Below are 22,182 nucleotides of genomic sequence, written 5' to 3'. Positions count from 1 at the left end.
GAGCTCCATCCATGGCAAGCTTCATCCATGGAGAGCTCCATCCATGGTGAGCTTCATCCGTAACGAGGTTCATCCACAGTGAGCTCCATCCATGGCAAGCTTCATCCATGGTGAGCTTCATCCATTACGAGGTTCATCCACAGCGAGCTCCATCCATGGTGAACTTCATCCCTAACGAGGTTCATCCATGGTGAGTTCCATCCATGGAGAGCTCCATCCACAGTGAGCTTCATCCATGGTGAGGTTCATCCATGGCAATCACCATCTGTGGCAAGGTTCATCCATGGCAAAGTTTGTTCCTGGTGAGCTCCATACCCAGCGAGCTCCATCCACGGCGAAGTTCATTCCTGGTGAGTTCCATCCTTGGTGAGCTCCATCCATGGCAAAGTTCATCCTTGGTGAGCTCCATCCCCGGTGAGTTCCATCCTCGGTGAGCTCCATCCATGGCAAAGTTCATCCCCAGTGAGCTCCATCCCCGGTGAGCCCCGAGCTCCGTCCCTGGCGAGGTTCCCCGGCGCAAACCCGCTGGGGAATGTTAAGCGGGTTCGGTGGCAGGCTGGGGAAGGTGGTCACCCTCCGGGGATTAGGGGTCAGAACAATGGCTGTCCCTGTGGCCAGCGGGGACACAAAGAGCCATTGTGCCCGGAGCACAGACTCTGCTTATTCCCGCGGCGCTGACATGCCCGCGGCCCCGCTCTCCGGGCCAGCACAAAAGCTTCCTTGCTTCAGATTGTTTGTTTATGTAAATTATAACGGTGCATTTAATGATGCAGGGGGCAGGCAGAGGGAGGTGCTGACCGGGCTGGCGAGGCCCGGGCACAGCGGATGGTGCGGCCCGGGCTGGGCACAGGAGAAGCGCCAGGGCCCTCGCGCAGGGGACCAGAGCCGGGCCCGAGGGGCCAGGAGCAGCTCCCCACCCGGGGCAGCGGGCACGGCCCGGCCCGGCCCGGCACGGCCCTCAGCATGACAGAAGAGGTGCCCGCAGCCGCCACCATGCCGGCGTGCAACGGGAGCGTTCCCCCGCGGGATGGCCCAATCCAGGTCATCGGTGCCCTCCAAGAAATTGCAAAATCTGTTGGGACAGTCCCGTACGCAAATGCAGAAATGAGCCCTGACACTTCACCTGCAGAGGAGAATCTGGAGGAAAACAGAAATTCATTGCCAGAGGACATCACGCCTGAGAGTTTTGCTGGAGAGAAGCGATGCCAAGGTATTGTATGGGGCTGCCTGTCTCTAGATGTTGGGAGAAAAAAGTTCTGTTTTCTCTATAGCATGATGAATAACGGGATGTGCTGTGTGTTAGTCCAAATTCCCAATCTGTGGGAGCTGTAACGGTGAGTTGGAGTATTTCAGAATCTGGGACACATTAGAGGGATGACATGAAGAGCTCGTAACTAAAGAAATGAGCAATTCTAAATCTGCTCTGAAAACCTGCGGATCTGCAGCCATTAAAGCCCGACTGCCATCACTAATTGCTCCATCAGCCCATGTCTTGTGCTTTGTGTTTCCCAAAGAAAAGCGAGAGGAGAGCGCTGGGACAGCACAGCAGGGACCAGCGGATATCCAGGACACAGGGACCAATGGCCAGGGATCAGGGGAAGGTAAAGCAAAATCCATCTGATGTGGGGTGTCCTGATGTGTAGCAAAGAGACAGTGGATGCAGGTGGTTATTATTTTTTTAAATTGGGTCAGAAACTTCTATTGCATCAGGGAGCAATGACTCCTTTATCACCTGTGAGCTGCTGCACCTTAGAAACCACAGCTGATATCTTCCTTCCAGGGTTTTACATATCTCATTGACCATGGGGTATTCAAGCATTGTGGGGTCTTCAGGCAGAAGGTCCCCAACAGCCTCATGGGGTTGGGCCATTCTCTATCTTCTGCTCCATGCTCAGAGGAGAACCTCATGAGGCTGCCGGTGCTCAGAAACCCCAAATCCTTTTCCTGCCTGATTCACCAAGTGATGAATCCCCGAATGGCCAAGGATCCACATAAAATTGCTCTCCTACACACCTGTTCCTGGGTCTTGCTCTGCTCATTTCTGGGTGAAAATTGTGGAAATGAGCAGGAGCCAGGGATGGAGCCTCAGCCACCTCCTGTGGTGAGCAGGGCTGCAGGGGGGGTCACTGCCCATCCTGGTCATGAGCTAAAAATGTACTGAATGTATACAGAAACTAAGATGCTTATTTCCCTGTGCAAACTGCAGCCATTTCTCCAAAAGGAGGAGTGTTTTATGGTGTGTTACTGGAGGAGAACAGCCACGTCTGTCCGAGGGGGGCTCAGGGCATTGTTCCTTCTTCATCTCCCACCACAGGCTCCTCCCGTCTCCTTGGCTTTGGCAGGGGTGGGACAGGGGAGCTGCAGGTGATGCTCTGCCCTGAGCTTTGAGCCATGGGCTGTGCCCTGCAAGCAAAACCTGCTTCCATTAACAAAAGGAAAAATATCCGAACATTTGTCATGGGCAAATTAATATTTCATAGCAACTGCCTAGGCTGCGAGGAGGTGAATAGTGGTGGAGGCTTTCCCACTTAGAGCTGACATCCATATTCCAGCTGTGCTGCTTTAGGAGCAGACAATAAAACCTATTAAAGGATCTCTCATGGGCCCCCTGCATCCGCCCTGCAACCACAGCACTTTATCTCCAAATTGCAGGCAGCTTTTTAGTACCCAACCAATTTAGTCTAATTAATACTCTGGACCCCACAGGCAAAACCTTGAATAGACCATTTGTTTCGACACTAAAGCATCATTAACCGCAGAGACGTGCCAAACAGGGCAATTGGGAGATGGCCATTTCTATCAGGGGTGGCCTCTGCTGAGAGAGGAACACTTCCCTTTGGGGCACAGCTGGGCACTGCATGCAGAATGGCTCCCTTCCCTTCCCTTCCCTTCCCTTCCCTTCCCTTCCCTTCCCTTCCCTTCCCTTCCCTTCCCTTCCCTTCCCTTCCCTTCCCTTCCCTTCCCTTCCCTTCCCTTCCCTTCCCTTCCCTTCCCTTCCCTTCCCTTCCCTTCCCTTCCCTTCCCTTCCCTTCCCTTCCCTTCCCTTCCCTTCCCTTCCCTTCCCTTCCCTTCCCTTCCCTTCCCTTCCCTTCCCTTCCCTTCCCTTCCCTTCCCTTCCCTCGGTGGCAGTACGGAGGGAGGCATTAGGAAGGACCAGGGATGACTTTGGGAGCGCAGGGAGCTGCCCCCAGGCTGCCCGGGTGTCGGGGTCCCGCGTCAGGGTCCGGCTGTTTGGGTCCGGATATTGGGGTCCCGATGTCGGGGTCCGGGTGTCGGGTCCGGCTGGCCGCGCGAGGCTCCCCGAGTCATCCCGGATGGCGAATGTGGGGGCAGGAGCCGGTGGTGCCGCACCCGCAGCCGCCGTGTCCCCCGTGTCGCACAGGGCCGGGTGGCACGGCAGGGACCGGCACGGCAGGGACCGGCACGGAGGGGACCGGCACGGCAGGGACCGGCACGGCGGGGACCGGCACGGCGGGGACGGGCACGGAGGGGACCGGCACGGCGGGGACGGGCACAGCGGGGACCGGCACGGCGGGGACCGGCACAGCAGGGACCGGCACGGAGGGGACCGGCACGGCTGGGACCGGCACGGCCGCGCCCGGCTGGGAGGCGGCGGAGACCGCCCCGGGCAGCGCCGAGCCCAGAGAGAACGCGGCCGAGGAGGCGGAGGAGGAGGAGGCGGAGGAGGAGGAGGAGGACACCGAGGAGGATGAAGTTCAGGTGATTGAAATCAAGAAGGAGAACAGCGAGGCGTCCCGAGACAGCGGCAAGGAACCCTCGGCCCCGGGCAGCCCCGGCTGCAACTCCCCGCTGCAGAAAGCGGGGGAGCCGCCCGGCCTGGGGAAGAAGAACGACATCTCCAGACACAGCTACTCCAGGTACAACACAATCTCCTACCGGAGGATCCGCAAAGGAAACACCAAACAGCGGATCGACGAGTTCGAGTCCATGATGCACTTATGAACTGAGGGGGAAGCGCCTGACGCACCGAGCCTTTGCTCTGGGCTTGGCTTTGTTTTGTTCCCCCAAAACGTGTCTCTTCACACAACACAGGGTCACCGCTTTTCTTCTTTTTGTATATGATTTATAATACACTGTGAAAATTTAACATCTTGGCTTTGACGGGGGCAGAGGCCTCCATAGCGCAGGAAAATAAATAATCAGTTTGCTAAATACACACCCGCTGGATTTTAGGGTTCTCCTCCTTTCTTCTCTCTGCCTCTATGACCGTGCTGAGGCCACGGCAGGCTGGAGCGGGCTGGGGCCCCTCTGGCTGCCCCAGGCTGCCACCCATGCTGTAAGGAGCTGGCAGCGTGGCACTGTGAAACTGCCAGGGCAGGGGGCACCCAGAGGAACGGCTGCTGGCCACCTCTGGTCCCTCTGTCACCTCATCCCTGAGAGGGACAGCTGCTGGCCACCTCTGGTCCCTCTGTCACCTCATCCCAGAGAGGGACGGCTGCTGGCCACCTCTGCTCCCTCTGTCACCTTGTCCCCACGAGGGACGGCTGCTGGCCACCCCCGCTCTGTTTGCAGTCTGTCTGTCCTGGTGCCCGAGAGCCGCTCTCTGCCAGCACTGCCTGTCCCCAGCTGAGTGCCACCAGGCCCGGGGCAGCTGTGGGCACTGCTGTTGGTGCTGGCTGGCCACGGTGCCTGTCCTGCCAGCCCGGGGTGGCTCTGGGGTGGTGGCACCGGTGACCAGTGCCATCTCCAGAGGCACAGCGGGGTCTGGCTGGCACAGGGGCAGCAGCTGGGCTGGCACCTGCCTGCCTGTGCCTGTGTGCAGCTGGTGAGCCTGGCCACTGCCAGGAACACCTATTGTCCCGAGGCCACCAGGTCAGACTCTCTCAGGTGTCTTGATTTTCATCCTAAGTTTAGGTGCAAAATTTTAAAGATTATTTTGTCAAAACCAGGTGAGTTTTAATCCATTATTTTTGTCTCACCTGGATATTACCCTTCTCCATTTTGAACAATATTTGTGTAAGCACCACGGAGTGGTGGCAATCTTTTTAAACTGTTTCACGGTCAGATTTGTCTGGAGCTGGGACTTAGCTTTGCACTTGTCATCCCAGAAAGCATCTGGGAAAGCTGAGAACAGCTGCCAAGGGAGAGGAGGTAAGGAAGGAGTTATACAGGGCCTCCTACAGCCCTAAGTGCCGTTTTAAGGATTAGTTTTACATCTCCAGCAGCACTGAATATCGCTTTGACTTTTCTTGTTCTACAGAAAGGCAATTATTTATTGGCAACGTGCAAATAATAGGGGGCAATTCTGCATTGTGCCAGCAGACATAGCCCTCATTGTGCCATTCACACTTGTTTGTTTGCTCCTTCGCCTGGGGAAGTTCTGAGCTTTGCTTGTACCAACTTATCCGGTGGGTCTGTTCCCGCTGGCAGCTGCTCGGGGTGACACGGCCCCGTGGAGCCGTGGCTGTGGTGGTCCCCGCCAGGGCCAGGCTGGAGCAGCCGGGGACAGGGGCAGCTGTCCCTGCCCATGGCAGGGATGGGCTTTCAGGTCCCCTCCAACCCAAAGCACCCCGACCCCAGCAGTGTCTGTCACCACCCCCAGAGCTCTCGGGGGGAAGGCTCCCCAGGACTTCCAGAACCTCGGGCTCGCTTTGTGCCTGCCCTGCAACGCAGCGCTTGCTCAGCCGAGAGCTGCAGTGCCCTCTCCTGCTTTTCTGGGTTAAAAAAGTGAAAAAATAGAAGTGCTGGGATGCTTGGGGGGGCGGAGAGCCCTGCCCACCCTGCCTGGGTGGTGTGGGTGTGGTGTGGACAGGCAGGGTCCACAGGCAAGGAAGGGGCAGAGAGGAGGTGCCGGACCTCTGGCCACCCCCGTGGGCAGAGGGTCGGACACGCAGGAGAGCCGGGCACGGAGCTGCTGCCCGCCTGCGAGGGCAGGGGACACGCAGCCATTGCAATTGTCCCTCGGAGCAGAGGCACTCTGAGGCAGCTGCTGGCCAGGGCATGGCAACCACTGCCCGAAAATGCTTTTTCTCCGTTTCTGCCGTGCTGGATGTGGCTGAGGGCAGGTGAGTGAGAGCAGAGCCTCGTGGAGTGTGTTGGTGACAGTTGTCAGGACACCTGCAGCAGCTGTGCCTGCAGCAAGCAGCTCAGTTCCTGCAGCAAGCGAGGAGCCAACAGGCCAGAAACCAGGGAACTGGTGCTTTGAAGGCTCCTCCTGGGGCGATGATTTACGGTTCAGCCTGGCAGGAACTCGGGAGGAGCCCCTAGAGAGAGACCAGGCTCGTCAGATTTAACACGCTGCACTCGGAGCAAGCAGCTTCATCTATTATCACTTATTATTTTTTATTTATTTTTTAAATTTCTTTAACAATTTAACACCGGGGACACGAGGGACTCCTGTCCCAGCCCACACATGGGTGTTCCCACCCGGGGTGCTCCCCGAGCCACAGCCCCGGGTGTGTGGGGAGCAGCGGCTGCCGAGCCTGCCGGAAAAATGCTCTCGCTTCTGGAAGACTGGGCTGACCGGTGCCGTGGGAAGGGTCTCAGCAGCAGCGGCAGCAGGGCCCCAGCTCACTGCCAGCAGCCCCCAGGCAGCCTGCAGTCTCTGAGCAAAGATCCAGCAGGGAAGTGAGCATTTCCAGAGCGGCGGGCGAGTGACAGGGCTGGCGATGGGATGTGACCGTGACATATGACTGCCTGCTGCCTGCTCGGTGACAAGTGATTGAATGTCAGCAAACAGAATTTGATGAAATTCATGCTCCTGATAGGAGCTGACTGCCCAAACAACGTCTGTGTCATTTTTCTGATGGTGACTGCGGGCTAGCTGCGCTGAAGGAGGGAGAGAAAATCAGGAAGACAGCTGGAATAGGAGTCAACTGGGAAAATCTGTTGGGCCAGTCAATATTTTGGCAGACTGAGCCTGTCAGATGCTGTCAGCACTGACAGAGGTAGAGCTATGCTGGGGCCCTCTGCAAAGCCAGAGGAGAGGGAGGGGGCTCGGCAGGGCTGGGGGCTCGGCTGTGCTCACCGTGAGCACGGCACCACGCTCAGCCCAGGGACTCAGGGGCTGGAGCAGCTCCTTAGCTCAGCACAGGGCAGGGGAATAGCACTGCCCACACTGCGGCCCCGCAGGGAACAGGGAGCAGCATCCCAGAGCAGGAATTCCCAGTGGGAGCAGGGCTACAAACCCTGTCTGGTGTTTGCCCTGGATCTAACAGCCTGGGCACACAGAATTTATTCTCCTATCAAATCGCATCGCTGACTGGGGCTGGATTTTGGAGATGAGGAACTTCCCAGTACAGAAAACACTTGCCTGTGACAGAGTCCAGAGGGAGTTTGGCGTGCAGAGCCTGGCTGTGCCATGCAGCCTGGGCTGAGGGGAGCAGCAGGGCTTCTGGAGAATTCCAGACAGCCACAGGGGCTCGGGGACATGGCTGGGGTCCTGGCAGCCCCAGGGTGGGACAACCTGGCTGCCCTGGGAAGAGGAGCTTCCAGGCCGGCCCCAGGAGTGTGCCTCTGGCAAGAAGCAGGATAAACCCATGGTTCTGTGCTCCAGCAGCTCCTCTCCCCAGCAAACAAAGCAAGGCATGTGTGTCCTTGCTGTCCCAGCACAGGGAAGGAGTGCTCCAGGCCTCCCCTGCAGCCCTGGGTGGGACTGACCCACATCCACCTCCCACGATAAAATGTGGGCTTCACTGATGTGCAAGGGATTCCTCACTGAACCCCGATCCTCACCCGGCACACAACAGGTCCTGCAGGGATGGATCCTGCAGCCAGATCCAGTCCAGACATGGTGCTGGGTTTTTTTTGAGGCATCGGTCAACAAACTTCCAGTTTCTGTGGAGGAATGAGCAGCCCAATTTGCTGCTTACAGACTTAAGGGCCCCAGAAGTATTTCTGTAGCTGAGCGATATTTGCTTACAGTAGGATGGGGACTTCAAAAAATATTTCCATTTAATAATACAGAAAATGAGTTTTTCCCAAAGTCTCCTACGGCGAGGGAAAACGATGCCGGTCCGTTCAGGCCCTGCCGCAGCAGCCATGCTGCTCTGGGTGTTTGGAGCCCTCCATGCTCCGGTGTCACACCACAGGTTCCAGTCCCACTGGAGATGCTGTTCCCTCTTGGTGGCTGCCATCAGCCATGCTGATGTCCCGCTGAGCCCGCGGTGTCACTGCAGCGGTGTCACTGCAGCGGTGCCACTGCAGCGGTGTCACTGCAGCGGTGTCACTGCAGCGGTGTCCCTGCAGCGGTGTCACTGCAGCCGGGCTGGCCTCAGTCGGCGTGGTACCGGCCGAACCGCCACTTCTGGTGAGGGTTCCCGGGGTCACAGCGCTTCACCCGCAGCGCTCTGCGCGAGGGAGCCGCTTCCAGGCACGCCGGCCCCGGGGGCTGCTGCTGCTGCTGCTCAGAGATGAGGTGCTCGGCCTGCAGGAGAGAGGGGGGCTCAGGGGGGCCAGGCTTTGGGGGGCCGGGCTTTGGGGAGCTGGGCTTTGGGGAGCTGGGTTTTGGGGAGCTGGGCTTTGGGGGGCTGGGCTTTGGGGAGCCAGGCTTTGGGGGGCTGGGCTTTGGGGAGCTGGGCTTTGGGGGGCTGGGCTTTGGGGGGCTCAGGGGAGCCGGGCTTTGGGGAGCTGGGCTTTGGGGGGCTGGGCTTTGGGGAGCCAGGCTTTGGGGGGCTGGGCTTTGGGGAGCTGGGCTTTGGGGAGCTGGGTTTTGGGGAGCTGGGCTTTGGGGGGCTGGGCTTTGGGGAGCCAGGCTTTGGGGGGCTGGGCTTTGGGGAGCTGGGCTTTGGGGAACTGGGCTTTGGGGGGCTGGGCTTTGGGGAGCTGGGCTTTGGGGAGCCAGGCTTTGGGGGAGCTGGGCTTTGGGAGATGGGCTTTGGGGAGCCAGGCTTTGGGGGAGCTGGGCTTTGGGGGGCTCAGGCTTAGGGGTCACTCAGGCTTTGGGGCTCCTGAAGCAGCAGCTCTGCTTTCCCTCCGAGAAAGCCCAGCTCCTTACAGTGTGCCCTTCTTTGGCTCGTCCCTAATACCTGAGATATCTCTGCTATTCTGCTGATTTACAGGAACTTTGGCTTGGGATCCAAGGCTGCAGCTGCTGCTGAGCCGGGACCACACGATACCTGTGCAGTCACAGCACACCTGTGCAGTCACAGCACATCTGTGCAGTCACAGCACACCTATTCAGTCACAGCACTCCTGTCCAGTCACAGCACACCTGTGCAGTCACAGCACACCTATTCAGTCACAGCACATCTGTGCAGTCACAGCACACCTATTCAGTCACAGCACTCCTGTCCAGTCCTGTCCTGGACGTTCCTTGGCTGGGAACAGAGGGATGAGCTCTCTCACTGCCTGTGTGGCAATGGCCATGCCGAGGGAATCACTCGGATGGGATCTGCTCCGCAGGGAACATGCAGCAGGAGGCTGATTTCTGTGTTTAGCTCATCGGCTGACGAGCCTGGCACAGGCACTGCACTGACAGGGATGTCAGGTAACTCAGACCCTGAGCTCAAGCGCTGGGACAGGAAAAGAATGAAGAGTCTGAGTGACCTCCATCCTTTCGCTTTTCACATCTGCTGGACTGACCTCTCTAACCCCTGTGGGCAGCCAGGTGATGCTGCAGGTGCTGCTGCAGGCAAGGGACATTTCCGTGCCCCTCCTGGCACTGCAGTGACCCTCAGGAGCAGCTCGGTAACACCAGGGGAACACTGCTGCTGTGATGTGTGCAGGGGGTCTGGGCAGACACAGACAGGAACTGCACTTCACTTCCTTGGACAACACAATGCCTGATGTCAGGAGAGGGCAAAGCACTGCAACTCCTTCACACTCCTCTTGCTGGCACCAGTGAAGAGCACCACCAAATCCATCTCACCCTCAGCTGAGAAATCAGGCTGCAACAGGAGACAAGACCTGCCTGTGCCCCATAGAGCTCCTTGGGCATTTCTGCATATTTTTCACAAAGTGAAATGACAATTTCACAGTTTTCAGTAAGTGGATAAAAATTTTCCTGTATTTTTCCCTAAACACCCAACATGAGCCTGTGGCATTCTGGCATTCAGCTTTAGGCTGAAAAGTCCAAAGGGCAACAGGAAATTGTCTGTATATTGAATGCTACATTTTTTCTTTCTTAACTGAAGGGTGTTTATTTCTCCACAATAGACTATACCATTTCAGAGCATTTTGGACAACTGCTTACACCAGGCTGACAGAGGTACAGCCATGGCTTTTGTGCAGAGCAGGCAATTAGTGTGAGTACCATTCTTCTCCTTTCCATAAGTGCTGTCTTTAAAAACGCCTGTGAGCTGAGAGCCAATCGATGCTGACTCATCTCCCTTTAAGTGCTATTGACGGTTTCTGTGTAAAACCAGGCTGTTTTGGCTGTTTTGCAGCTGCTGCTGCGGCTGTGGCAGCGCCCGCACGTCCCCCGGTGTCCCCAGCCTGGCAGCCGTGCTGGGGTGCTCGGCACTGGGATGGACAGAGCCCTGGCAGAGGGGCACGAGGGACCAGCACGTCTCTAGGGGACAGTGGCCTCGGCTAAGCGGGCAGCAGAAGGTGGGGTGCCCCCGTGCCGGGCTGTGCCCCCCTCAGCGCTCTCCGGGCTCCCTGCCCCGCGCTGGGCAGGCAGGGGCCATCCCTGACCCCTCCTGCAGCATCACTCACCAGCCCTGGCTGGGCAGCGGCCAGCGACCTGTGGAGCCAGGCCAGGCTGCGGCTCCTGCCCTGGCAGCGGCGCAGGCCCACGGCTCCCAGCACGCCGGCCGGGGCGAGGCAGAGCTCTCCGTGCTGCACCAGCCTCAGCCAGGTGTAGTTGAACTTCTGGTTCTGTGGGAGAGCAGGAACAGACACGGCCCGTCAGGCAGGGCTGGTCACAGCCGCTCTGGGCAGCCTGTGCCGTGCCTCACCCGCCTCCAGCCGGGCATCCCTTCACAATCTCCCACCCAGCCCTGCCCTCTGCAGCTGTGCCTCACCAGCCTCCAGCCGGGCATCCCTCCTGACCTCCCACCCAGCCCTGCCCTCTGCTGTGCCTCACCTGCCTCCAGCCGGGCATCCCTTCCCGATATCCCACCCAGCCCTGCCCGCTGCAGCGGGGAGGCTCGACATTCCCTGTGTCCTGGCACTCGGGGTCCTTCTCTGGGAGCTGGGCACTGAAAGGGCTGTAAGGCACAGCTGCTCGTCTAGCACACTGATCACAGTGTGTAAATCTTTCTGTTTTCATGTGCAAGCTCACAGCTTTATCAGACTTCCCTAACCAGAGGGGTTTGCTGTGTCTGACGCTGCTGCTTGGCTGCAGGCCGTGCCAGTGGGCAGCTCCTGCCCCTCGGGCAGCTCCCCTGGGGCAGCTCCTGCCCCTCGGGCAGTTCCTGCCCCTCGGGCATCTCCTGCCCCTCAGGCAGCTCCTGCCCCTCAGGCAGCTCCTGCCCCTGGGGCAGTTCCTGCCCCTCAGGCAGCTCTTGCCCCTCAGGTGGCAGCCCGGGCTGCGTGCAGGCTGTCCTTACCGGGTTGTTAACATCACACTCCCGAAAAGCCAGCGTGGTGCCTTCCACAGCGATGCACCCCGCCAGGGCCACGTTCATGAGCTGGGAAACAGCAACAAAAGGCAGATTTAGGCAGAAATTCCCACGATGGGGGCGAGGATGTTACACTGCACTGAACCCGCTGGGCTCATAGGACTCTGATTAATCCCGTCCACATAACTAAGGGAGGCAGAAAGGAGTGCTCCAGGCCAGGCTGGAGGGGCTTGGAGCACCGTGCTCTAGTGAAAGGTTTCCCAGCCCATGGCAGGAGATGGAACAAGCTGAGTTTAAGGTCCCTTTCCACCTGAGGCTGGAGGAGAGGGGGAGCCTGACCCGGTTGCTCTCCCCAGGCGCCACGCAGAGGTTTGTGCAGGCAGCAGTGAACCCAAAAGGACTTTACAGGGTCCTCTGCCCGCTGCCCCGGCGAGGAGCGGGTTCCGTGCCCGGAGCGGTGCCGGGACCTCCTCCCGGTCCCGCAGCGCCGGGAACGCGAGCGGCTGCTGCGCTCTGCTGGCGGCGAGCCGTGCTACAGAGCCTGCTCTTATAGACCCGGCCCTATAGAGCCTGTTCTTATAGACCCGGCCCTATAGAGCCTGATCCCACAGCCCCGGTCCTATAGAGCCTGTTCCCATAGACCCCGGTCCTATAGAGCCTGTTCCCATAGACCCCGGTCCTATAGAGCCTGTTCCCATAGACCCCGGCCCTATAGAGCCTGTTCCCACAGACCCCGGCCCTACAGAGCCTGTTCCCACAGATCCGGCCCTATAGAGCCTGTTCCCACAGCCCCGGTCCTATAGAGTCTGATCCCATAGACCCCGGCCCTACAGAGCCTGTTCCCATAGACCCCGGCCCTATAGAGCCTGTTCCCACAGACCGGTCCTATAGAGCCTGTTCCCATAGAACCCTGCACCTACAGAGCCTGTTCCCATAGACCAGCCCTATAGAGCCTGTTCCCACAGCCCCGGTCATATAGAGCCTGTTCCCATAGACCCCGGCCCTACAGAGCCTGTTCCCACAGACCCGGTCCTATAGAGCCTGTTCCCATAGACCCCGGTCCTATAGAGCCTGTTCCCACAGACCCTGTTCCCACAGACCCTGTTCCTACAGACCCCACACCACACTGTAGCCCCCGAGCTGGGGCAGGGGGCAGGGCCGGGATCCCCTGGGCCCCCCGAGGCACGGCGTCCCAGCACGGAGGGGTTTCTCCCTGCAGGCACATCCCGCCCTTGGCACGGAGGGGTTTGTCCCCTGTGGGCACATCCAGCCCCTGGCACCGTGTCCCAGCACGGAGGGGTTTCTCCCTGCGGGCACATCCAGCCCTTGGCACGGAGGGGTTTCTCCCTGCGGGCACATCCAGCCCCTGGCATGGCCTGTCTGGCACTGCCGTGTGCCCGGCTCGGCCCCCCAGAGGCCCAGCAGCTCTCTGGAGGGAAGTTACCCTCTCCGTGGGAGCTGTTTCTGTGTGAGGCCGCTCTGGACCCACGCCTCCGTGCCGTGTCACCCACCCGAGCGCTGCCCAAGGCCGGGGTGCCAGCGGCAGTGGGCACTGCCAGGGCACTGCACGCCCTGGGAACAGCCCCTGGGGACGTACCAGCCCGCTGGCTTTGACCAGGGGCGCTTCCAGGTCCGGGTAGACGTTCTGCAGGTACCAGCGGAAGGTTTTGCAGCGCAGCTGCTCCCGCAGCCGGCTCTGCGGGCGCAGGTCGCCCACGTCCACGGCGCTCAGGAGCAGGTGGTAGGCGTGCCCGTAGAACAGCTCCTTGTACTCGTCCAGCCACACCTCTGCCACGCGGGCCAGGTTCCTCTCCACCGTCCTCACCCGCTCTTTGGGGAAGGAATAGGGATTGTCGTTCCTGAAAATGTGCCCCACTCTGGAGCAGGGAACGATCTCGATCTCTCCTCCGCACATCCAGACCTGAGGAGCAGAGGTCAGAAGGACAGAGCTGAGGGTGGGCGCTGCCTTTGTGCAAGCCAAGAGAAGCGGCTCAGGTCCCAGGGAGATGGGGCTGTCCCTGGGGAGCCCTGCCCGAGGCCATCACTCACCCAGGTGTGTGACAGCGACCTACCTTGAATGAAAGCTCCATATTTTCCCCTCCCCAGACATCCAGTCCTGGGTCGTACATTCCCAGCTCAGAAAAATACTTCTTCTCGATGGAGAACAGGCCACCTGCCATGACGGGGCACCTGGGAACAGAGAGGCCACACGGTGTGTCACTGGCTGTGACAGAGCGGGCGTTGGGATGGCTTTACCTGACCTGAGAGCTGCAATGGGGCAGGGAAGGGAAAAAAGCAGTGAAATGTTCTCCTGGCTGACACACCAGCAGTGCCATGAGTGGGGAGAAAGGCTTCCTGGGCTTTGCCCGTGCCTGATGGGGGCATTGCCTGTGCCTCACCTGCCCTGGAAAGCAGAGGAACGATACTTGGCCACAAAAGAACAGCATTTGGACTCCAAGGAGCCTCTGCTGCTAAATTATTACCAGAGGAACAGGTTGGTTTGCAAAGCTCTCACATTTCTTTTATTTACCTTATTATATCAGTTTCCTTGATCTTATTTTTCTCAATGACTTCTTGTGGAATCTGTCTCCATCCAAAATTCATTGGCCAAGTAAAAATCCCGCGCTGGAAGTTGTCCACGGTCATGTAACTAAACAGAGGAAAGATCAGGCTGACTAATTCTGAGTCACGTTGCTGATTGAAATGTCACCCCTAATGAGAGAAGATGAATATCTGTAGGTAATTAAACCAGGATTTTAGCAAATTTCATCAGGAATCCTCTCCATATACTAAAAGTTGTGAAAAAGCAAAAAGGTGTGTGATAAACATGGGCCACACCTAATTTTGGGTGGACAGCCACCTTCTGTGTCCCTGTGGAAAGCTCTGGAGGCCAGTGAGGGGGTCTGGAGTCACGGCTCCACGGCCTGCAGTGGATCCAGGGGTGGTGCCAGGCTTTGCCCAGCACAGCAGCCTGGACGGTGGCACTGCCAGGGCCGAGCTGCCTCACCTCCTGTATCACCCCCCTCACCTCCTGTACCACCCTCCTCACCTCCTGTATCACCCACCTCACCTCCTGTATCACCCGCCTCACCTCCTGTATCACCCGCCTCACCTCCTGTATCACCCATCTCACATCTTGTATCACCCCCCTCACCTCCTGTATCACCCACCTCACCTCCTGTATCACCTCCTGTATCACCTGCCTCACCTGTACCACCCACCTCACCTGTATCACCGCCTCACCTCATGTCCTTGTCGCTGATGACCTCGATGACGGGGCAGGCCACCTTGGTGCGGCGCAGGCGGACGCGCTCCAGCAGCGGCTCCAGCCAGCCCACGTTGCACTCCACGTGCGAGTCCAGGAACGTCAGCACGGCACCTACAGCACAGGTGGGAGGATCAGCCTCCAGCCCTGCCCTGCTGAGCATCTCCTGTGGGCTCGGGCTGCTGCTGACTGTGCCACGGCCCTCCTTGGCTCCCCAGACCCGCCCAGCCACAGCCAAGAGCGCTTTTTGCCTGCTTGGCAGGGCAGCTGCTGACAGAAATGGCCATTCTGGGGCTGACACAGCCTGGCTGGGGCAGGGGGTGGAGCTGGGGCTGGAGATGGTGGCACAAGGACACCCTTGGTGCACCGGGAGGGACGAACGCCGTGCTGGAGAGGGGTGCCCAGCACCTCTGGGTCCCCACAGGGCTGAGCATGGCTCCTGTCCTACCTGTGGCGACCTGGGCTCCCGCCAGCCTGGCCCGGATCAGCCCGTGCCTCTCCCGGAGGCGCAGGATCTTCACCTTGGGGAAGCGCGACATGTACGCATCCAGCTGCTCCTTGAGGTGCTCTGCAGAGGGGACAGGGACCTGGCTCACCCCTGTGCCCTCCGACACGGTGAGACAAGGAGGTTTGCCCTGGAGGTGCCTCTGGGCATGCCGGGTGCTCGGCTCTGGGTGTGAACATGTGGGCACGGCTCCTTGTGCCCGTGGTGGGAGCTCCGAGCCCGTGGCGTGAGCTCCTTGTGCCCGTGGTGTGAGCTCCTTGTGCCCATGGTGTGAGCTCCTTGTGCCCGCGGTGTGAGCTCTGTGCCCGTCTGACCTGCTGAGAGGCGGCAGCGGGGAAGGGACACGGCTGCTCAGCTGGGAAGGGCTGAGCCCAGCAGAGAGGGGCAGCGTCACACTGCGGGGCTGGCTGCTCCCATGGGCAGTGCTCCCATTGCACTGCTCCCACTGCAGCCCCCCGCCCTCTGAGCCGCCCCGGAGCGTGTTCCCCACGCTGGAGTGTCGGAATCTGAGGTATTGATGATTCTGAGATTGTAAAAGTCTCTGTCTGCCAGCCCCGCTGCCAAAGCAGAAGCCATAATTGGTCTGTGCTGGTTTCAAGGGTGTTTATTCTGTTTATCTCTAACATGTTCTGCTGCCCTGCCGCAGCTCTGTCCTGCAGGGCAGCGTGTGGGGCTCTGCCCTCAGTGGGATGGTACAAACATTAAATACCACAAACTACCTGTGCTGGATTTACAATAACGTGCCAATATCTGTCACCTACGTTGGACAGTGTGTCCCCAGCCTGAACCAACAGAAAAATGCCAACACCACAGTGAAACATGGAGGGCATGAAGAAGGAGAAAAAGGACAAGACACACCCAATTCCTCCATCCTGTCCCCTCTGAACCCCTAATCTAGAAATCTAAAATTTAACTTTCGCACCCGTGTCACACTTAATTATTACTCATATCAAACACTCAGAGCTGGTAATTCATTCTGTAAGATTGAAAACTCCTCTCCATGGACAGAGATCACAGCCAGTGTCTCTGGGGGCTCTGTCCAGGGGGGTTCCTGACCCCTGCCAGGGTCCCAGGGCAGCCAGGGCAGCCAGAGGGAAGCCCTGGGTTCCCACACTGGAGCACGGGGCACCTGCCTGGGAGCTGCACACCGAGGGCTGAGAGCATCTCTGCTCACACAAGCCCTTGAGCCAGGAGAGACGAATGGTCTGGGCAGGACCCAACTCCCTGGTGCCCCCGGAGCCTCCAGCAGCCTGTGCCTTCCTCCCCCAGCCAGCCCCAGCACCCCCGTCCTCTGATCCCCCTCAGCCCCAGAGCAGGCCAGGATGCACTTCAATACAGCGCAAGGAGAAAATGTCATTTCTCTCCTGCTTAGAATTGAATTACAAAGGACAAATTGCATTTTGCCCTCCAGTTATATTAGTTTCATAAAGGCAGCAGAGGCTTCTCCTACCCTTGGTGCTGAAGTCATCCACCAGAATGATCTCCTGGACAAGGTGCGGGGGAGAGCGGCCGAGGACGCTGTGCACGGAGCGCAGCAGGGTGGACCACACCTCGTCCACGAAGCACATGATGATGCTGGTGCTCGGCAGGTCGTCGTGGACCTGCTGCTCGGAGCACCTGCAACGGCAACACGGGCTCAGAGCTGATGGCCAGTCCCACCTGGAAACCTGCAGCCTTGGTGCTCCTGGGAAAACGTGCAGGGAAGGGAAATGCCCAACAGGACATACGGAGGGAAAGCCCTGCAGTGCTGGGAGGGGAGCAGGGGCTGAGGGGGGAACACCCCACCCTGCCCCAGGGCCCCTCTCATGGGCAGCCCCATGGGGCAGGATGGACTCACTTGGTTCTGGCAGGAACCCCTTCTGAAGGAAATGCAGAGGTATTTCAGGGCTTCACAGTTAGCCAGAAGTGCTCTGGCTAGGTGAAATTCACCCCACAATTACTGTGTCACAATCCTTGAGATGTGTCTTTCTGTCTCAGGGAGGTCAGTGGGCAGAAAACACCAAAAAGTCCATTTTGGATCCAGGCCTGCCTCACCTTGCTGGGCAGCTGGTGAGCAGAATGGGTCATGCCCCCTTTGTCCTCCACCAGAGGATCCTGGAATAGTTTGGGTTGGATGGGAACTCAAAGCCCAACTCCTTCCAGTGGCTCCCATGGGCAGGGACACCTCCCACTAAACCAGGCTGCTCGGAGCCCCATTCAGCCTGCCCTCAAACTTCCAGGGGCAGGGCAGCCACAGCTTCTCAGGGAAACCTGTGCCAGGCCCTCCCCGCCCTCACAGGGAAGAATTCCCTCCCAACATGCCATCTATCCCTGCCCCTGGCAGTGGGAAACCACTGCTCCTTATCCTGGCACTCCAGCCCTCATCCAAAGTCCCTCTTCATCTCTCTTGGAGCCTTTCTGCACTGGAAGGGGCTCTAGGGCCTCTCTGGAGCCTTCTCAGCCCAGGATTCCTGATGCTGTGCAGGATCCTGTGCTCCCCAGGAGCCTCCTGCCCACCACACTGCTGCTCAGGGCCCTGTCCCCCACCCCAGCTGCAGGGACGCAGCACCCACAGCGCCAGCCCTGCCAGGAAAGCTCCAAAAGCAGCGAGCACTGAGCACGGAGAGGCACGGATCGGCCAGATGTCAGTGTCCTGTCCAGTACTCCAGGAAGAACCACAACAGGAACTGGAGTCTAAATTGGGAGAGATTGGAGTACACAAAAAAAAATTGTTGTCTGCCACGAGCTGCCACCACCCACTGCCCTGAGCTGTCCCTACGAGCTGTTTGTGCCAGCAGGTGGGCACAGAGCCTGCACAGGCTCCTGCCAGAACCAGGGTGCCCAGGGCAGCTCTGTGCCCGTGGCAGCAGCTCCGTCCCCGGGGACAGGCCCTGTTTGGCCACGGCGTTCCCGTGAGAGCAAAGGTCTCCTCCAGGGCAGCTGTGCCACTGCCGGAGGCGCTTCCTGCTCTGCAGCGCCGGGGCTCTGCTGCCCAGACCCGCCAGGGCTGGTGTCCCTTCCTCCAGGGAAGGGCCATGGCAGCCTGAGCTGTGAGAGCCCCTCTGGGCAGCTCCTGCTGCCCTCACACACCCACGGGAGCCAAAACACGAATTCTGAGTGCTCAGAGCTGCACCTGGCACACCAGAGCTGTACCTGGTAACCAGAGCTGTACCTGGCACACCAGGTAACCAGAGCTGCACTGGCACACCAGGTAACCAGAGCTGTACCTGACCCACCAGGCACAGCATCCCAAGGCACACAGAGGCCTGAGCCCATCACCTGTGCTGGCTGTCCTGCCCCTTGGGGCAGCTGGGCCCAGTGGGTTATGACAACCTGCAAACTTGACCCGGTTTTATGTCTAACAACAGGCTGCCCTGAGCTGGACAGGCAAGAGCCATCTGACAGGTAGCACGGCTGAAGTGGAGGGCTGGATGTGCCCCCAGCAGCCCTCCCCAGAGCCACGGAGCCAGCCCAGGGTGCAGCACGGGGTTTGTGCAAGGGGAGCAGATCTTACCCGGCAGGCCTGGTGTCGGTGATGGCTCGATCCACAGGGATCAGATCGCTGAGGTAGACATTGAAATTTCCTTCTTTCCATCGACTTTTTGCTTCTTCTTGTTTATCATCAGGGACAGCAACAGGATGTCCAAACTGGCCTGGAGCTCGGGGGTCTCTTGGGGCGAGAGTTGCATCCATGGACAGGACTCTGTGCATCCCGGGGCGGCTCCCTGCCCGCTCCTGTCCATCCTGGTGAGTGCCAGCTGCTCCAGGAGCTGCTCCCTTCTGCTCCTGTCCTTCCCAGCCAGTGCCAGCCACTCCAGGAGCTTTTCCTGCCTGCTCCTGCCCATCCTGGCCCATGCCAGCCGCTCCAGGAGCTTCTCCTGCCTGCTCCTGTCCATCCCGGCCAGTGCCAGCAGCTCCAGGAGCTGCTCCCTTCTGCTCCTGTCCATCCTGGTGAGTGCCAGCAGCTCCAGGAGCTTCTCCTGCCTGCTCCTGTCCATCCCCACCAGTGCCAGCTGCTCCAGGAGCTGCTCCTGCCTGCTCCTGTCCATCCTGGTGAGTGCCAGCCGCTCCAGGAGCTTCTCCTGCCTGCTCCTGTCCATCCTGGTGAGTGCCAGCCGCTCCAGGAGCTTCTCCTGTCCGCTCCTGCCCATCCTGGTCAGTGCCAGCCGCTCCAGGAGCTTCTCCTGCCTGCTCCTGTCCATCCTGGCCAGTGCCAGCCGCTCCAGGAGCTGCTCCCTTCTGCTCCTGTCCATCCTGGCCAGTGCCAGCCGCTCCAGGAGCTTCTCCCTTCTGCTCCTGCCCATCCTGGTCAGTGCCAGCCGCTCCAGGAGCTTCTCCTGCCTGCTCCTGTCCATCCTGGCCAGTGCCAACCACTCCAGGAGCTGCTGCCTTCTGCTCCTGTCCATCCCTGCCAGTGCCAGCTGCTCCAGGAGCTTCTCCTGCCTGCTCCTGTCCATCCTGGTGAGTGCCAGCCGCTCCAGGAGCTGCTCCTGCCTGCTCCTGTCCATCCTGGTGAGTGCCAGCCGCTCCAGGAGCTTCTCCTGCCTGCTCCTGTCCATCCCGGCCCGTTCCAGCCGCTCCAGGAGCTGCTCCCGGTGTCGCACCCAGCGTCCGGCTCGGGCCACCCACGGCGGTGGCCCCGGCAGTGGCAGTCGCAGCGTGGGCACCATCGCTGCCCTTGCCAACAAGCTCCTTGTGCTTTCCACGTCTCGCTGTGGCGCTCCCCGCAGAGTGGGGCCCGCGGCGCGGGGCTGCGGGGTTCATTCCCCGTTCGCTGATGAGGAGGAAGCGAGTTTCGGGGGGAGTTTCTCCGCGTCCCGTGTGTGTCTCCCCTGGCACAGCTCCGGTCCGTCCCGCCGTGCCCGAGGGGCGCTGCCGGTTCCCGGGGGCTCCGGGCGGCGCCGTGCCGATCCCGCCGGGGGCCGGGGGCTGCCGGGGAGGGGGGGATGGCCCCGGGACCCCGGCCCCGCGCCCGCCGGGGGCTGCTCCCGGCCGCCCCAGTCCCATCCCCGTTCCCAGCCCCATCCCCATCCCCATCCCCATCCCCGGCCCCATCCCCGGCCCGCGCCCCGCCGCCTCCCGCAGCAGCCGCCCGCTCGCCTCGCCGAGCGAGAGGCGCAGCGCGGCCATGTCCAGCAGCAGCCAGGCCACCGAGGCGGCGAACACCAAGGCCAAGGCCCGCCCGCTGCCGCGGAACAGCCGCCGCAGCCCGCTCATCCCGGGCGGGCCGGCGGAGCGGGAGGCGGGCCGGGCCCGGGGCCGGGGATGGGGCCGGGATGGGGATGGGGATGGGCCGGGGATGGGCCGGGGATGGGGCCGGGACGCGGCTGACCCGCCCCACCACGCTCCGGGACCGCCCGCGCTGGAACCCGAGCCGGGGACCCGCCCGGCCCCGGGGGGACCCGCCGGGGGGAGCGGGGCTGTGCCTCGGAGGAGCCAGCCCGGGGCATGGGTGGTGCAGCTCGGGGGACACCCCGGGGATCGGTGATGTGGCTGGGGGACATCCCGGGGATCGGTGATGTGGCTGCGGGGACACCCCGGGATCGGTGATGCGGCTGGGGGGACACCCCGGGATCAGTGATGTGGCTGGGGGGACATCCCGGGTCAGTGATGCGGCTGGGGGGACACCCCGGGGATCGGTGATGAGGCTGGGGGGACATCCCGGGTCAGTGATGCGGCTGGGGGGACATCCCGGGATCGGTGAGGCGGCTGGGGGGACATCCCGGGGATCACTGATGCGGCTGGGGGGACACCCCGGGGATCACTGATGCGGCTCGGGGCGCCTCTGCCGAGGCTGTCTCGGGGGTCCCCGCCGGGGGCCGAGGGCCGTGGCTCGGGGCAGCCGTGCGTGTCCCTGCTCCACGTGGCAGCTGGCGCTGAGCCGCTGCTGAGGACGTGGGTGTGTTCCACATCCCGCTCGATTACAGGGCACGGCAGCCACGCTGGCGGACACGGCAGCCTCCGGTGGGCTGAGCCGGAGAACGACGAGAAAGGAACCGGCGAGGAGCCACCACCCCCCTGCTCCTGCCCGTGATCCTGCCCGGCAGGCTGGGACGTGGCAGGCTCTGCTGGCAGTGCTGGCTGTGCCCGCGGACCGGGATGCGCAGTGTGCCGCCTGTCCTGGCGGTGCCAGCTGTGCCATGTGTCCCGGCTGTCCCGGCTGCACCGGCTGCGGTGGCTCTCCAGGCGGTTGTGGCTGTCCTGGCCATGCGGCTGTGCCGGCAGTGCCAGCTCTGCTGGCTGTCCTGGCTGTCCTGGCTGTCCTGCCTGTCCTGGCTGTCCTGTCCTGGCTGTCCTGTCCTGCCTGTCCTGCCTGTCCTGCCTGTCCTGGCAGTGCCAGCAGCTGAGGCTGGGGCTCCAACCTGGGGGCTGAGGCGTGCAGGGCACCCTGAGAACACCGGGCAGCCCCAGCGAGCTGGTCAGTGGCTGTAGCCATGGGCTGGCACCCGGGTGTCCATCCCGCGCTGTGCCTGGGCTCGGGAGAAGCTGTTCCTCTGGGAGAGGCTGTGTGGGGCCCGGTTTCTGGGAGATGCTCTGTGCGGGGTAACTCCTGCAGGGTGAGCTCTGCGTGCTGGGACAGCCCCGCCGGAGCCCCCCGAGGGCACAGCAGCGAGGGGCAACACCGCACCTCGGAGAGTGTCTGCCCCCCGCCCTGCCCGGGAGCCAGGGGCTGTCACCAGCAGCGCTGGCACGCTGGCACACACACAGCGGGCACTCTGCCCACGGCACAGCCCAGGCAGCAGCTCCGGGCACTGAACGTGCCAGTTTGCCTGGGGACACCGGGCACAGCCGCGGTGGCAGCCGAGGCACTGCTGGCACCGCCCGGTGAAGGAGCTGTGGGGTCAGGGGCGAGCTGTGGGCAGCAGTTCTGAGAACTCAGGATACAGGCACTGAAGTGAAAGAAAAAAACCCTGAGCTGGTATTTTGCAGCTTTATTAAAGTTAGCTTAAACTCTCCTAAAGTTCTCT

At 60.8% G+C, this 22,182-nt stretch overlaps 2 protein-coding genes across 2 annotated transcripts; one reads left to right on the top strand and one right to left on the bottom strand.

Annotated features, from left to right (window-relative positions):
* The first annotated feature begins 766 nt into the window (after positions 1 to 766).
* On the top strand, positions 767 to 4,177 carry ERMN (ermin). The gene is made up of 3 exons (XM_041717529.2): positions 767 to 1,210; positions 1,515 to 1,601; positions 3,383 to 4,177. The coding sequence occupies exons 1-3, from the start codon at positions 826 to 828 to the stop codon at positions 3,961 to 3,963; spliced, it is 1,053 nt and encodes a 350-aa protein (XP_041573463.2). The 5' UTR covers positions 767 to 825; the 3' UTR covers positions 3,964 to 4,177.
* Positions 4,178 to 7,889: 3,712 nt separating this feature from the next.
* GALNT5 (polypeptide N-acetylgalactosaminyltransferase 5) lies at positions 7,890 to 19,009 on the bottom strand. Its single transcript, XM_041717676.2, has 10 exons — positions 18,729 to 19,009; positions 16,686 to 16,852; positions 15,179 to 15,298; positions 14,709 to 14,844; positions 13,996 to 14,115; positions 13,538 to 13,655; positions 13,063 to 13,386; positions 11,454 to 11,534; positions 10,618 to 10,779; positions 7,890 to 8,386 (listed from the first exon to the last, which is right to left on the bottom strand). Exons 1-10 carry the CDS (start codon positions 18,923 to 18,925, stop codon positions 8,234 to 8,236), a joined length of 1,578 nt encoding a protein of 525 aa, XP_041573610.2. The 5' UTR covers positions 18,926 to 19,009; the 3' UTR covers positions 7,890 to 8,233.
* Between the last annotated feature and the right edge of the window lie 3,173 nt (positions 19,010 to 22,182).

Source organism: Taeniopygia guttata, chromosome 7, assembly GCF_048771995.1.
Source record: "Taeniopygia guttata chromosome 7, bTaeGut7.mat, whole genome shotgun sequence".
NCBI lineage: Eukaryota > Metazoa > Chordata > Aves > Passeriformes > Estrildidae > Taeniopygia > Taeniopygia guttata.
This window is presented reverse-complemented; position numbering and strand designations above follow the sequence as displayed.

Coding starts and splice junctions, on each gene's coding strand:
- ERMN (XM_041717529.2), top strand. CDS start 826: ATGGTGCGGCCCGGGCTGGGCACAGGAGAAGCGCCAGGGCCCTCGCGC. Junction 1,211..1,514: donor TGGAGAGAAGCGATGCCAAG/GTATTGTATGGG, acceptor TGTTTCCCAAAG/AAAAGCGAGAGGAGAGCGCT. Junction 1,602..3,382: donor TGGCCAGGGATCAGGGGAAG/GTAAAGCAAAAT, acceptor CGTGTCGCACAG/GGCCGGGTGGCACGGCAGGG.
- GALNT5 (XM_041717676.2), bottom strand. CDS start 18,925: ATGCACAGAGTCCTGTCCATGGATGCAACTCTCGCCCCAAGAGACCCC. Junction 14,116..14,708: donor ATCAGCGACAAGGACATGAG/GTGAGGCGGTGA, acceptor TCCTCTGTTTAG/TTACATGACCGTGGACAACT. Junction 10,780..11,453: donor AGTGTGATGTTAACAACCCG/GTAAGGACAGCC, acceptor GCTCTCCCACAG/AACCAGAAGTTCAACTACAC.